General features: G+C 41.9%; 1 protein-coding gene across 1 annotated transcript in view; it reads left to right on the top strand.

Annotated features, from left to right (window-relative positions):
* Positions 1-6,645: 6,645 nt before the first annotated feature.
* LOC147005977 (coiled-coil domain-containing protein 144A-like) overlaps positions 6,646-15,091 on the top strand; it is a 153,612-nt gene continuing 145,166 nt past the window's right edge. The window contains exons 1-3 of the mRNA XM_085828703.1: positions 6,646-6,881; positions 14,098-14,212; positions 14,366-14,539. Of these exons, the coding sequence (XP_085684829.1) occupies positions 6,646-6,881; positions 14,098-14,212; positions 14,366-14,539 (525 nt within the window). The remainder of the gene's footprint in view (positions 6,882-14,097; positions 14,213-14,365; positions 14,540-15,091) is intronic.

Genomic DNA, 15,091 nt, shown 5'->3' with positions numbered 1-15,091 from the left:
ACCTAAAAGAAGACAGTTTGATTTCCATCCTGAGTTTGATTATTTTTGGTGTCTACTCCTTTTGGGTGTGTTTGCTTCTTCTTCTTTTTTTTTTTTTCCCTAGAACTTTCAGGTGTACATTTAGGTTGTTATTACGAATAATCTCCATTGTTTTTTTTAATGAAGGCACTTAGTGCTATGATCTTTCCTCTTAGCACTGATTTCATTGTGTCCCATAAATTTGGGTATGTTGTGCTTTCACTTTCATTTAATTCTATAAAGTCTTTGATGTTTTTCTTTACCTCTTCTTTGACCTGCTGGCCATTAAGTAGAGAGATAAACATTTGTTGCTCTTGTCAATGCTTCTGGAGCCACCAAAGTCATCTTCCTGTCCTGGAGACTCCAGCTAAATCCCCATAGACCACAGTGGGGGCTCAGTGGCTTTTTTTTCCTTAGAAATGAAGGCAAACAAAGGGCAGGGTGACTGAGAAGTTTTAGGAAAGTGTCCTTGAGACTAAACCAGTGCAGACTTGAGGAGTCTCCAATAAAGGCCATGATAAGTTGAGCTAGCAAGCCAATTTTCCAGATCAGGTCTTGTGCATGCACAGCAAGTATGCTGAGAACCTCTATCACAGTTGTTGAACTTCAGCTTTCCCATTGGTCAGAGTGCGCATGCCTGTGTTTAGATGCGTTGCTTGGCAACAGTGGAACAGCCTTCAGTTGACCCTAGAACCCGTACTACCTGGACTATATCCTACTGACCTTCTTTGTGGGCGCTTTGTCCTGGTTTTGCTGGCAGTGTTGACAAGATTTACTCTCGGATCTACATCAGTGTGTTGATTCTGAGAGTGGCCAAGGGCCAAGAGGGAGGGGAAGGGCCGGGGTGACTCGGGGTGGGTGGGTGGGTGGGGAGCTCTGCCATGAGTTTCCTGTGCTGCTGGAACCAAAGGCAATCCTCCACCAGCCAGAGGGAGTCCTTCCCAGACCCTGGGAGGACACAATGGAGTGCTACTAGCTTCCATTCCCTCAGACAGCCCAAAAGCTACAAAGCCTTCAGAAAGATCCACAAGGCTGCTAGCCTGGGTCATGTTGCCACGGTTCAGCGCAGACTCGAACTTGGGCAAAATGGCATCAATGACCGAGACAAGAAAAACAGGTGACTGGGGCTGGGAGTCAGGGGAAAGGGGCAGGCTGGGAGGTAGGTGGAGAAAGAAAGTGTCAGCTTCCCTAAGTAGCCCCAAGGACTAGGACTAGGAGGGATCTGCCAATGTTTTCAGTGCTGGTGACCTTTGTCACTAAGGTGTCCTGGTAATCTCAGTGCTTGGCAGTTCTTCTATTGCTCCATGAAGTCAGAGGAGGCAGGCACTGCAGACCTAGAGCTGTGTACCACAGAACTCCCTTGGTTCTTGAATTTCTTAATGTTTTGATATCCAACCCTCCTCTTTTCCTGTTTCTCTCCCAGGCTCTATAGTAGGTGACTTTACTTTCATGCACGTGTTAATACATTTTATTCCTTAAATCTCCCAAGTAACTTGCTTTAAGTAATAAGCACCCTTTCAATTTGGAGTCTGAGTACACCCATGGGAAGTATACAGAGAACCAACGTGTACTCCTACAATGCTAACTTTACTCTTTGGAGTCATTTTCAAAGGCTAGCTCTAGTTGAATTTCAGGCTTTGGAAACTACGGTCTCATCTTGTAGCTTATGGCAGACATTCAGGACCACATGATTTATCTTCTGGAAGGTTTAGCTTTCCTTGGCCTGTGGAGAGCCACACAGGCTGCATCCCCTTTACTCCTACCTTACCTTGATATTTCTTTGTGTTTTTCATCATCTGAAAACTACATTATAGTTTTGGTTTCCCTCAGCAATTTTGTATGGAGTTTTTTGTTTCCCATCATTTTCTCAATCTGTACATCACAAAAAAATCATAGCTGATATGCCATCCTAGTAAGATGGCAACTGGTTTTTTTCCTTATCTGTGATTTCTGCCATGAACACATAAATTTTCTTGGAAAGAGCCAGATTATGAGAGAGAGAGAGAGAGAGAGAGAGAGAGAGAGAGAGAGACAGAGAGAGACAGAGAGAGACAGAGAGAGACAGAGAGAGACAGAGAGAGACAGAGAGAGACAGAGAGAGACAGAGACAGAAAGAAAGAGAGAGAGAGAGAAGGAAGGAAGGAAGGAAGGAAGGAGGGAAGGAAGGAAGGAAGGAGGGAGGGAGGGAGGGAGGGAGGGAGGGAGGGAGGGAGGGAGCGAGGGAGGGAGGGAAGGAAGGAAGGAAGGAAGGAAGGAAGGAAGGAAGGAAGGAAGGAAGGAAGGAAGCAAAGAGGCCAGGAGGTCTCATAGAGATGGAGGAATAGGAGGTGGAAGGAAGATGATGTAGAATCACATGGCCTGAATAAGCTGCAAGTAGCAATGGGTGTTATACCTGGGGAATAAAGTAGTAGAGTGATAGATCTGCCCAATCTAGGCAGAGCTTATAAATACAATAACTGAGTTGTGTATTTTTTATATGGGGTAAGAAATTACTGCAACAGAACACATGAGACTCTCAGAGTCTAGGCATTTCCATGGTGGTCTTGAGCAGGTCCCCCTCTCCTCCCTGAGCTTCTGTTTCCTTAGGACAAAGCAATTCCTGTTTTGTTGTGTTTTGTTTCATTTTTCTTGCAAACCTCTCTTTAAGAAAGACTAGGATGCATAGAAGATCAGCATTGCTTTCTACAAGTGGGTGTGCCAGAGTAGCTTGTCCTTCTGCCCTTGAAGCACAGGAGTTCCTTCCAGGCCTCTAGCTTTCTGGAGGGTTGGGGGATGTGAAGCAGACCACACTAGCCCAAATCCTAGTAGGGTCACCCTGCCTCTCCCCATAGGTGTTCAGGGAAGAGTATGTGACTCCAAAAGGTGTTGAGATTTTCTCATGTCTCCTAAGTATAGAGGCTTCAGCATGTTCTAAGAGCTCTTTAGGTCTATCCTCTGGGTGATCCACAGAATTGAAGGAGGTAAGAAAGGGATAGAGTCCGTCACCTTGGGGCCCAGGGCCACCTTAGTGACCTGCTACCATTTCTCCCCATAGCCCTGGACTCAGTGTCTCTGGAACCCTTTGCACTGCAACTTTTGAGCTGGCCTCCAGGGCCTTAAACATCTTAAATAGCCTTCCTTACACATCCCACACATGTACATATACCAGGAAATACATAAGTACATGCTGGCAACATGCACAGAGTCCAGCTCCAGGGGTGAGAGCAGGGCTGCAGATTAGCCAAAAAGCAAACATGTTTTTCTTTGTCTTTGTTGTCACTGAACTGGGTAGGATTTTTTAATAGGTTTAGTTGTCTGAGCTGGGGCCAGCAGCTTCAACCTGAGGATCTGAGTTATTTCAGACTTACACCTATGGATCTGTGGTATCTCTACTCATAAATGGAATCAGCTGGGGTCAGGTTGGTCAAAATCTTCCCCCAGGACTATGCCTACATGCCCCACCAATGCTGGTATGAGTTTTGTCAGCAAAGGAATCAGCTCCAAATATACACCTGACTCTAGATCGCTTCCCTAGGACATGCTCCATTCCCCTGAGTCCCGTGTTTCATGTTAAGGAGTGTGGATATGTGACACTGCCTTCTAACAGCCACCCTCATCCTTCCTTGAGGGACATGGTCTTACAGGCCAATGTGTGTTCAACTAATTGGACTCACATGAAATGGGGCACATTATGGTGGCCCTAGATGTGTGCATGTATTATGTGTATGTATGTATGTGCTTATATACATATCCATACACACATATTTGTGTATACAGATACATACATACATACATACATACATACATACATACATATATGTGGAGGCCAGAGGTCAATATCAGGTATCTTCCTCTTCATTCCTATCTCTTTCTTTCTTTCTTTCTTTCTTTCTTTCTTTCTTTCTTTCTTTCTTTCTTTCTTTCTTTCTTTCTTATGTTCTTTTGTTCTTTTGTTCTTTCTTTCTTTCTTTCTTTCTTTCTTTCTTTCTTTCTTTCTTTCTTTCTTTTTCTCTTTCTTTCCCTCTCTCTCTCTCTCTTTCTCTCTCTATTTCTTTCTTTCTTTTTTGAGATATGGTCTCTCACTTAATCTAAAGCTCCACCCATTCATCTATTCTAGCTGACCTAAGAATTTCAGGGATTCTGCAGTCTTTACTTCCCAAGCACTGGAATTACAGACTTACATCATTGCACCCAGGTTTTTAAAAGCCTGCTAGGGACATGAACTCATGTCATGATTGAGCAGCAAGCATTGTAAAGATCGATCCATTTCCCATTAATCCAAGACTTGCATGAGAGTCAGAGGGTTCAGGGTCAAAGTTAGAAAGAGGAAACACCTCTGTGCTCTCTGGAACATTCAGACACAGAAATCAAACTAGATCCAGTGAGAATCAAAGTCTGGGACAGGCAAGCAAAACCACGATGAAGAAAGAGCCAGGTACATGGAACAGAGAGAAAAGCAGTAATATTCTGAGGTACAGCTAGACAGATGCTGGCAATGGAAAAAGTCACATACTGATACACATCACACACACACACACACACACACACACACACACACACACACACACACACACACACACACACACATCCCAGGCATGTGCTTAGACAGCCAGCCTGAGACTTGCTGGGAATAATTTCATTGGGACCTCGGCTGCCTAGGCAGCTTGGAGCTCCTACCTTGTATATCAGTCAGTTCCAGATGTAGATGCTGTCTGAGGGTTTTGTATGTGTGAGAGGGTGAGAAGAGGGGTTTGGGGGTGGTACTCCAGAAAACGAAAGGCCTCAGTAGGCAGAGGAAGATTTCAAGGTCTTAGGGGGGCTCTCCAGAAATCCCTACCCTAGGATGCTAGAATGCAGGGCTGGTTCCTCCCAGGCATCAGTCTGGAACTAGAAACCAGCTCACCGAGTCTGCTTAAGTCCCTGACGGCCAGGTGACCTAGGGATGTCACCTGTTGTTCTCATTCAGTGTGTGTGTGTGTGTGTGTGTGTGTGTGTGTGTGTGTGTGTGTGTGTGTGTAGATTGACTGGTAGGCTGTCAGGCTTGGCCTCCTGGCTTTCTTTTTGAACTTTTAATACTTTCTATAGGTGTGTGTGGTGTGTTGGCGTGGGATGTGTATCTGGGTGTCAGAGGACAATGGTTTGGAGTCAGATGTCTCTTTCCACCTTCAAGAGTTCTGAGGACAGATCTCTTGAGGTCACCATGTTTGCAGAGCCAATGCCTTTATTCCCTAGCCCACTTCCAGTTTGTCATTAGTCTGCTCCCAGGAGACCCTTTCTGTGTCCATCTCTGACTTGTGGGATGTACTAGCCACCCCTAGGACACCAGAATACTGTCCTCAGTCTTCTTGGCTGGTTTTCTTGTGGGACCTGATGATGATCTTGGCCCTTGAGTGTGGATTGCCTGGAACTTGGGAACCTCGGTCTATCAGCCTCTAGATTTTAATGGCTGCTTTGATTTCTTTAGGAGTTATAGGACTAGTTAGTTTCCCTGATCTTGATTTAACTTTGGTGAGTATCTATCTAGAAAATCACCTGTTTATTTCAGATTTACCAGTTTTATTTCAGAAGATGCTTTTCAGCTAAGACCTAATGATTTTTAAGTTTTCTCAGGGTCTGTTCTTAAGTTTCCCTTTTGATTGTTTTTGTTAAAATGGATATTATCTCTCTGCCTCTTATTTAGTGTGGATAGAGCTTTATCTATCTTGTTGATTTTCTAAAAGAACCATCTCTTTGCTTGGTTGACTCGTTGTCCTGTTGTCTTTGTTTCTAATAGATTGATTTCCATCCTGAGTTTGATTATTTTTGGTGTCTACTGCTTTTGGGTGTGTTTGCTTCTTTTTTTTTTTTTCCCTAGAACTTTCAGGTGTACATTTAGGTTGTTATTACAAATAATCTCCATTTTTTTTTTAATGAAGGCACTTAGTGCTATGATCTTTCCTCTTAGCACTGATTTCATTGTGTCCCATAAATTTGGGTATGTTGTGCTTTCACTTTCATTTAATTCTATAAAGTCTTTGATGTTTTTCTTTACCTCTTCTTTGACCTGCTGGCCATTAAGTAGAGAGATAAACATTTGTTGCTCTTGTCAATGCTTCTGGAGCCACCAAAGTCATCTTCCTGTCCTGGAGACTCCAGCTAAATCCCCATAGACCACAGTGGGGGCTCAGTGGCTTTTTTTCCTTAGAAATGAAGGCAAACAAAGGGCAGGGTGACTGAGAAGTTTTAGGAAAGTGTCCTTGAGACTAAACCAGTGCAGACTTGAGGAGTCTCCAATAAAGGCCATGATAAGTTGAGCTAGCAAGCCAATTTTCCAGATCAGGTCTTGTGCATGCACAGCAAGTATGCTGAGAACCTCTATCACAGTTGTTGAACTTCAGCTTTCCCATTGGTCAGAGTGCGCATGCCTGTGTTTAGATGCGTTGCTTGGCAACAGTGGAACAGCCTTCAGTTGACCCTAGAACCCGTACTACCTGGACTATATCCTACTGACCTTCTTTGTGGGCGCTTTGTCCTGGTTTTGCTGGCAGTGTTGACAAGATTTACTCTCGGATCTACATCAGTGTGTTGATTCTGAGAGTGGCCAAGGGCCAAGAGGGAGGGGAAGGGCCGGGGTGACTCGGGGTGGGTGGGTGGGTGGGGAGCTCTGCCATGAGTTTCCTGTGCTGCTGGAACCAAAGGCAATCCTCCACCAGCCAGAGGGAGTCCTTCCCAGACCCTGGGAGGACACAATGGAGTGCTACTAGCTTCCATTCCCTCAGACAGCCCAAAAGCTACAAAGCCTTCAGAAAGATCCACAAGGCTGCTAGCCTGGGTCATGTTGCCACGGTTCAGCGCAGACTCGAACTTGGGCAAAATGGCATCAATGACCGAGACAAGAAAAACAGGTGACTGGGGCTGGGAGTCAGGGGAAAGGGGCAGGCTGGGAGGTAGGTGGAGAAAGAAAGTGTCAGCTTCCCTAAGTAGCCCCAAGGACTAGGACTAGGAGGGATCTGCCAATGTTTTCAGTGCTGGTGACCTTTGTCACTAAGGTGTCCTGGTAATCTCAGTGCTTGGCAGTTCTTCTATTGCTCCATGAAGTCAGAGGAGGCAGGCACTGCAGACCTAGAGCTGTGTACCACAGAACTCCCTTGGTTCTTGAATTTCTTAATGTTTTGATATCCAACCCTCCTCTTTTCCTGTTTCTCTCCCAGGCTCTATAGTAGGTGACTTTACTTTCATGCACGTGTTAATACATTTTATTCCTTAAATCTCCCAAGTAACTTGCTTTAAGTAATAAGCACCCTTTCAATTTGGAGTCTGAGTACACCCATGGGAAGTATACAGAGAACCATCGTGAACTCCTTCAATGCTAACTTTACTCTTGGGAGTCATTTTCAAAGGCTAGCTCTAGCTGAATTTCAGGCTTTTGAAACTATGGTCACATCTTGTAGCTTATGGCGGACATTCAGGACCATATGATTTATCTTCTGGAAGGTTTAGCTTTCCTTGGCCTGTGGATAGCCACACAGGCTGCATCCCCTTTACTCCTACCTGACCTTGATATTTCTTCGTGTTTTTCATCATCTGAAAACTATACTATTGCTTTGGTTCCCTCAGCAATTTTGTATGGAGTGGTTTGTTTCACATCATTTTCTCAATCTGTGCATCACAAAAAATTCACATCTGATATGCCATCCTAGTAAGATGGCATCTTGGTTTTTTTCCTTATCTGTGATTTCTGCCATGAACTCATGAAGTTTCTTGGAAAGAGCCAGATTATAAATATGGTACATGTAATAATTTTCACAACCTATTTGTTCTGTATACTGATATACTCTCCAAACACCCAATCCCTTTAGATTCATAAAACAATTGTAAATGAAAAGCTGAAGGTTTGTTAATTAATTAGGTTACTATATACACAAAAACAATTAGTCATCGTTATTTATTTGCAGTTTTCTGAAAATAAGTTATAGAATATGTTTATCTCCAATGCAGGCTTACTTTCTTTCCATTTATACAAGTTTTTCAAGAGGGTTAATGACTGCAGTCATAATAGTGAGCAGGAGAGTATAACTTTAAAAGTGAAAAGCTGTCCATTTAATTGGTTATTGGCTGTTGTTTTGATGTATATTGCTTTTATTATGTTTAGGAATGGGTGCTGAATTCCTGATCTCTCCAATATTTTAAACATGAAGGGATGTATTTTTTCAAATGCTTTTACAGAACCTAATGAGATGACCATGTGATTTTTTTAGTTTGTTTATATAGTGGATTAAATTAATGGATTTTTGTATATTGAACCAAACTTGCACCCCTGGCATTTGATCGTGGTGAATGATGTTTTTGTTGTGTTCTTAAATTTGGTTTGTAAGAATTTTACTGAGTATTATTGCATCTGTGTCATAAGAGAAATTAGTCTGAAGTTGTCTGTTTTGCTTGGGTCCTTGTGTGGTAATTGTATCAGAGTAATTGTGGTTTCATAGAAAGAAGTGGGTAGTATTCCTTCTGTCTCTATTTTAGGAAATAGTTTTAGGAATATTGGTATTAGCTCTTCTTTGAAGGTCTCATAGAATTGTGCACTGAAACTCTCTGGCCATAGGCTATTTTTGTTTGAGAAGGTTTTTGTTGTTGTTGTTGTTTTGCTTTTTTTAGATAACTTCCTCTATTTCCTTAGGGGATATGGTCCTGTTTAGATAGTTTACCTGCTCTTGATTTAACTTTGGTATGTGGTGTCTGTTTAGAAAAACCATCCATATCACTTAGATTTTCCAGTTTTGTTGAGTGTTGGCTTTTGCAGTATGATCTGATGATTATTTGAATTTCCTCAGTTTCTGTTGTTATGTCTCCATTTTCATTTCTGATTTTGATAATTTGGATACTGTCACTGGGCCCTTTGGTTAGTTTCGCTACATATTTTTCTATCTTGTTGATTTTCTCAAGGAACCAGGTTTTGGTTTTGTTGATTATTTATATCATTTGGAGAAGACTAATATTCAAAATATATAAAGACACTCAAGAAGCTAACCACCAAAAACCAAACAACCTAATGGAAAAATTGAGCTATTGATGTAAATAGAATTCACAACAGAGGACTCTCAAATGGTCAAGAAACACTCAAAGAAATGTTCAAAGTCCTGAGTGATCAGGGAAATGCAAATCAAAATGTTCCTGAGATTCCACATTACATCAGTCAGAATGGCTAAGGTCAAAAACTCAGATGACAGCATATGTTAATGGAGATGTTGACAAAGAGAAACACTCCTTCATTGCTGGTAGGACTGCTAACCAGCACAACCACTCTGGAAATTAATCTGGAAGTTCCTCAGAAACCTGGAAATATATCTACCTGAAGACCCAGCTATACCACTCTTGGGCATATATCCAAAAGATACCCTACCATGCCACAGGGGCAAATGTTCCACTACGTGCATAGAAGCCTTATTAGTGACAGCCTGAAGCTGAAAACAACCCAGATGTCCCACAGTGGAAGGATAGATACAGAAAATGTAGTTCATTTACACAATGGAGTATTACTCGGCTATTAAGAGTGAGGACATCATGGGTTTTGTAGGCACATGGATGGAACTAGAAAATATCATCCTGAGTGAGGTAACTCAGACCCCAAGGGCATGCATGGTATGAACTCACTATTAAGTGGATATTAACCAAAAAAGTACAGAATACCCAGTATACAATCCTCAGAACTCAAGAAGTTAACAAGCTGAAGGGCCCAAATGAGGATGCCTCAATCCTACTTGGGAGGGAAAAGAAAGCAATCATGGGGCCAGAGGAAGGGACCCGGCTGGGAGAGGGGATTCATCCCATCTGTAGACATGAAACCAGACAGTATTGCTAATGCCAAGAAGCACTTGTTGACAGGAGCCTGATATGGCTGTCTCCTGAGAGGCTCTGCCAGAGCTGACCAATACAGATGTTGAAGCTCCCAGCCAACCATTTTTAAACCAAAATTGCTGAAGGGATTTGCAACCCAATAGAAAGGACAATATCAACCAAACTTAATCCCCCTGCCCTCCAGCTCCCAGGAACTAAACTACCAACCCAAAAGCAACCGATTTGCTCACTGTTGGGTATCATTACTCAGCCAATGGAACACTGGCATCCACAGTGTGTCTTTTCACAAAAATTAACAAAGAATACCCCATAGACACCCCACACAGCAAACCTGATGTGGAAAATCCCACAGTTAAGGCTCTGATTACAGGTGATTCTAAGTTGTGGCAAGTTGTCATTTAAACCAATTCAACATAGCTTCCTGAATATTGAAGTACATATTTATTTCAATAAATGACAACATCAATAACCTATATTGCAACTATTTAAATGAAAAACTTTTCTTAAATGTGTCTTGAAGTGGAAATAATAAAACAGAAATTTAAAGATTTAATAACATCATTTATTCAGAATATACATAGGAACACATGCAAGCACACGCACACACACACACACACACACACACATATAACACACATGCCTACAATGCAAACAGGCACACACACACACATGCACACACACATATAACCTTAATCTTACATTCACACACAAATATATAGACACACTCACACACACACATGCCCACAATGCATAGAGGCACACACACTAATAAACACATGCACACAAGCACATATACCACCATGAACACCCACACACATGAGCACCCATATGTACACTCATGACATACGTGCACACACTCATGAACACCCACATGCACACATCCAGACACAAAGACACATATACACTCATATACACTCACATACACTCACATGCACACAAGTATACACAAACAAACACTAACACAAATAAGCACTTTCATATGCACTCAGAACCTCACAGACACACACACACACACACACACTACAATGAATGACTGTAGTCCAAAGAATTAACCTAGAGTAGCACCAAATGCTAATGTAAAGGTTTTGCAGTTAATATATTCATTTGCAGTTCATATATTCTTTTGTCAATGTTATTTCCTCATTATGGGAAGAGAATCATCACAGAGAATATGTTAATTTATACTTCTTATGGCCTGATGATAAAACAACTGTAAGTGCAGTCTTACTCATTCCATGATTTATGGGTTGTGAGTGATAATTAATAGAATTCATAATTAAATTTATTAAAATGCTCCAAAATTTTCAACATAAGTCATTGAACTCCTAATCTTTATCTATTATCTTTACTCAGTAGTTCTCCAAATTCACTTGGATTTTCTGTTATATAGTATACTTATTCTATGGCTTGTAAATGCCTTTCCCTTTTTTTTTTTTTTTTTGGTAGTTCTTTTTAAAATTAATTAATTACACTCCAGATTTTATTCCCCCATCCTGGAACACCCTTGGACTGTTCCACATCTCATACCTCCTTCCCAAACCCATGTCTCCACGAGAATGTCCCCACTCCTCCAACTCCACCCAACCAGACCTCTAAACTCCCTATAGCCTCCAGTCTCTTGAGGGTTAGGTGAATCATCCCTGACTGAACCCAGACCTGGCAGTCCTCTGCTGTATATGTGTTGGGGGCCTCATATCAGCTGGTGTATGCTGCCTGGTTGGTGGTCCAGTGTTTGAGATATCTTGGGGGTCCAGGTTAATTGAGACTGCTGGTCCTTCTACAGGGTCACCCTCCTTTTCAGCTACTTCCAGCCTTTCCCTAATTCAAGCACAGGTTCAACAGTTTCTGTGCAGATTTTCTTGAGCTGAGTAGAAAGTTTAGAGAAATGGGTCTAAAGTCCAATAGAAACTTTACCTCTTTCCTTTCAATTAGCAGCATTTCTGAATTAAGAAATTGTAAAGAGTAGTTACTTTGAAAAATCATACCAGTATCTGAAACTACTATCCCATAATTGAAACTTCACATTTCTTCCTCCTCCTCCTCATCCTCCTCCTCCTTCTCTTTTGTCTCTTTCTCCTCTTCCTCCTCTTCCTCCTCTTCCTCCTCCTCCTCCCCTCCTCCTCCTCCTCCTCCTCCTTCTTCTTCTTCTTTTCTTCTTTTTTTTTGAGACAGGGTTTCCCTGGCTGTCCTGGAACTCACTTTGTACACCAGGCTGGCCTCCAAACTCAGAAATCCACCTCTACCTCCGGAGTGCTGGGATTAAAGGCGTGCGCCACCATGCCCAGCTGAAACTTCACATTTCTTAACACCGTATAAATCTAGATAATGTATATGAGAATTGCATGTATAGCACTGTGCCAGAAGAGGGCGGTGCCAGATCCCATTATAGATGGTTGTGAGCCACCATGTGGTTGCTGGGATTTGAACTCAGGACTTCTGGAAGAGCAGTCAGTGCTCTTAACCACTGAGTCATCTCTAAAATTATCCATACTTTGTCATTTGATTCCTGGTTTTTCTTTAGCGAAAGATTAAGAAATCAAAGAAATAGTTACGTTCAGAAATCACTTGCTATTATCATATCCTTTTCTCACATCTTGAATGTACTTAAATATTATGACTTGAACTCCCAGAGTTCCTTAGAATATATCACCTGTGTTTCAAAGTTAGCACAGTTGGTTATGATTCCTACACACTTCATGAATTATGAAATCTAAAACCTGCTATCAGGTAAAGCTCAATACATCATGCGTTATAAGCCACATGCTAGTGTAACGTTGTCAGAGTGTCATGAGCCAGGCAGAGTGTGGTCACTTGTGATGCCAGGTACCAGTGGCCTACAGTAGGAAGGTTGCAAGTTTAAGACTCCTGACACACATGGTGAATTCTAGACCAGCCTGAGCTCTGTTGCAAGACTACGTCTTTTTTTTTTTTTTTTTGGTTTTTCGAGACAGGGTTTCTCTGTATAGCCCTGGCTGTCCTGGAACTCACTCTGTAGACCAGGCTGGCCTCGAACTCAGAAATTCGCCTGCCTCTGCCTCCCGAGTGCTGGGATTAAAGGCGTGTGCCACCATGCCCGGTTTAAGACTACGTCTTAAAGAGAAATATCCACACATCTAAACGCTGAGCAGTTTCATACTAGATACTGCTCTAAATCCTTTGCATGTGTGTTTGTTCAATAATCCCACTATGACCTATGAGATGAGCTTACTCTGATTCCCTTTTTATGCATGAGGGGCTTAGGTATGGAGAGAATAAAACAGTGGGTAGCAACAGAGTTTAAAGTAGGATTAGAATCCAAATTGAGGTAAGTTCTAATTTAGAACGGTTACTTCAGCCAACTGTGCTAGATGATTTAGGTCAATTTGAAGCAAGCTAAAGTCATCTGAGAGGAGGGAACCTCAACTGAAACAATTTCTCCTAAAGATTTGGTTGTAGGCAATTCTATAGTGCATTTCCTTACTTAGTGATTGATGGTGGACCCTGCCCATTGTGGGTTGTGCCATCCCTGGGCTGGTGGTTCTGGTTTCCATGAGAAATCAGGCTCAGGAAGAGATGGAGAGCAAGCTAGTAAGCAGCCCTCCTCCACAGCCTGCTGTAATCAGCTCCTTCCTTCAGGAGTTCCTACCCTCACAGCTTTTAGAGATGAACTATTATCTAGAAAGTTTTGTGAAATAAGCCCTTTCATCCCCAAGTAGTTTTGGTCATTGTGTTTCATCACACAGTGAAATCCTAAATATGACAACTTGGTACTAGCCTAGAGGGGATTGCCATGACAGGGCTGACGATGTTTTTTTTTTTGGGTGGGGTGGGGTGAGGTGGGTGTGGGTGTGTGGGGGGAGGAGGATTGCAGAAGGACTTTTGAATATTGTGCAAGAAATTCCGCTGAATTTTCAATACTTGGTGAGCTGCTCTGTAGGAGCTTGGTTGTTAAGAATGTTGAGGGTAATTTAGTGGATGGAGGCCTGGCTTGGGAAAGTTCTGAGGGCCATTAGAAGACAGACTGTGAGGACCATTTCTATCTTCCTCCCCATGTTCCTTTGGTTGTGTTATTTCATTGCAGCAATGGAAATGTAACTAACACATCAAGCATTCAGCTCAGTGATGGTATCCTTGCCTCCTATATAGGAATGTATGTGCCATGTTTCCAACACTGGAAGCAAAAAATTTCTTTGACTTGGCTGCCCCAAGTTAATGAGAATTACTTGAATAATTGTGTGGTTTTGACCTATTTTTGTTAAAATTCTTAAAAATTCTTCATTTTCACAGAACTATGTTACACTTTGCTTGTGTGCATGGCCATCCGGACCTGGTTGCCCTTCTAATAGAGCAGAATTGTGACATTGATCTCCGAGACAGTGACAACAGCACAGCACTAATTAAGGTAGACAGCACCCAGCAATTTCAGGGTGACACAGATTCAATAGGGATTCTGGGAAAAAAACATGATCTCAGCTAAATGCAAATAATTAGTGAAATCTATTGAATTTTTGTTTTTCTCTTGTTTCCCATCTATTTTTTGATTTAATACCCACAGGCTTCACAGTATGAGCGTGAAGAATGTATGGCCATGTTATTAGAACACGGTGCTGATCCAAATGCTAAGGAGAGTAGTGGGAACACAGCACTGCACTATGCTGTTTGGCATAACAACATGTCAATGGCAGCGAAACTGCTGGCCCATCATGCTGACATCACTATAAGGAATGAGGTACAGAAGACACAGCTTTGATTTACAAATTATTTGCTACATACTTTAAAATATTTCATTGGGATCCTGATGCAGCTTTGACATGAGAATCTCTCAAATGCTAGATGCAATAAGTGAATTTTATAAATCTCACAAAATTAAAACTTGTCTAGATGAGTCAGATTTGATGGGAACTCCTTCTTCCCAAGCTTTCCTTCCCTGAAGCACTTTCTCCTCCTTTACTCTCCTGATGAACATTCTAAAGAGAATTATTACCTCCATCTGTGGCAAGTCTGAAGGTCTTTACAATTTCCCTATGGGTACTCACTTAACTGTAGCTTTTCAGGATTTCATGTTGTCTTATAGTTCTAATGCATGAACAAACATCAATAAGATACCGGGTTTCTATATTACAAGTGCCTAAATTATGAATCTTTCTGTCAGTTTAATCCACATTGTACCCATCTCAGCATGTCAGTTCATTTCATAGAGTTCTGACAACACTGGACTTTCAGTTGTAATTAGGTAACTAGAGAGTTGTCCCTTAGTTTATGAGACAGAATTTTACACAAT

The sequence above is a fragment of the Mus caroli genome, unplaced genomic scaffold (assembly GCF_978045245.1).
Source record: "Mus caroli unplaced genomic scaffold, Mus_caroli_1 scaffold_2, whole genome shotgun sequence".
In the NCBI taxonomy this organism is placed as follows: Eukaryota; Metazoa; Chordata; class Mammalia; order Rodentia; family Muridae; genus Mus; species Mus caroli.
This window is presented reverse-complemented; position numbering and strand designations above follow the sequence as displayed.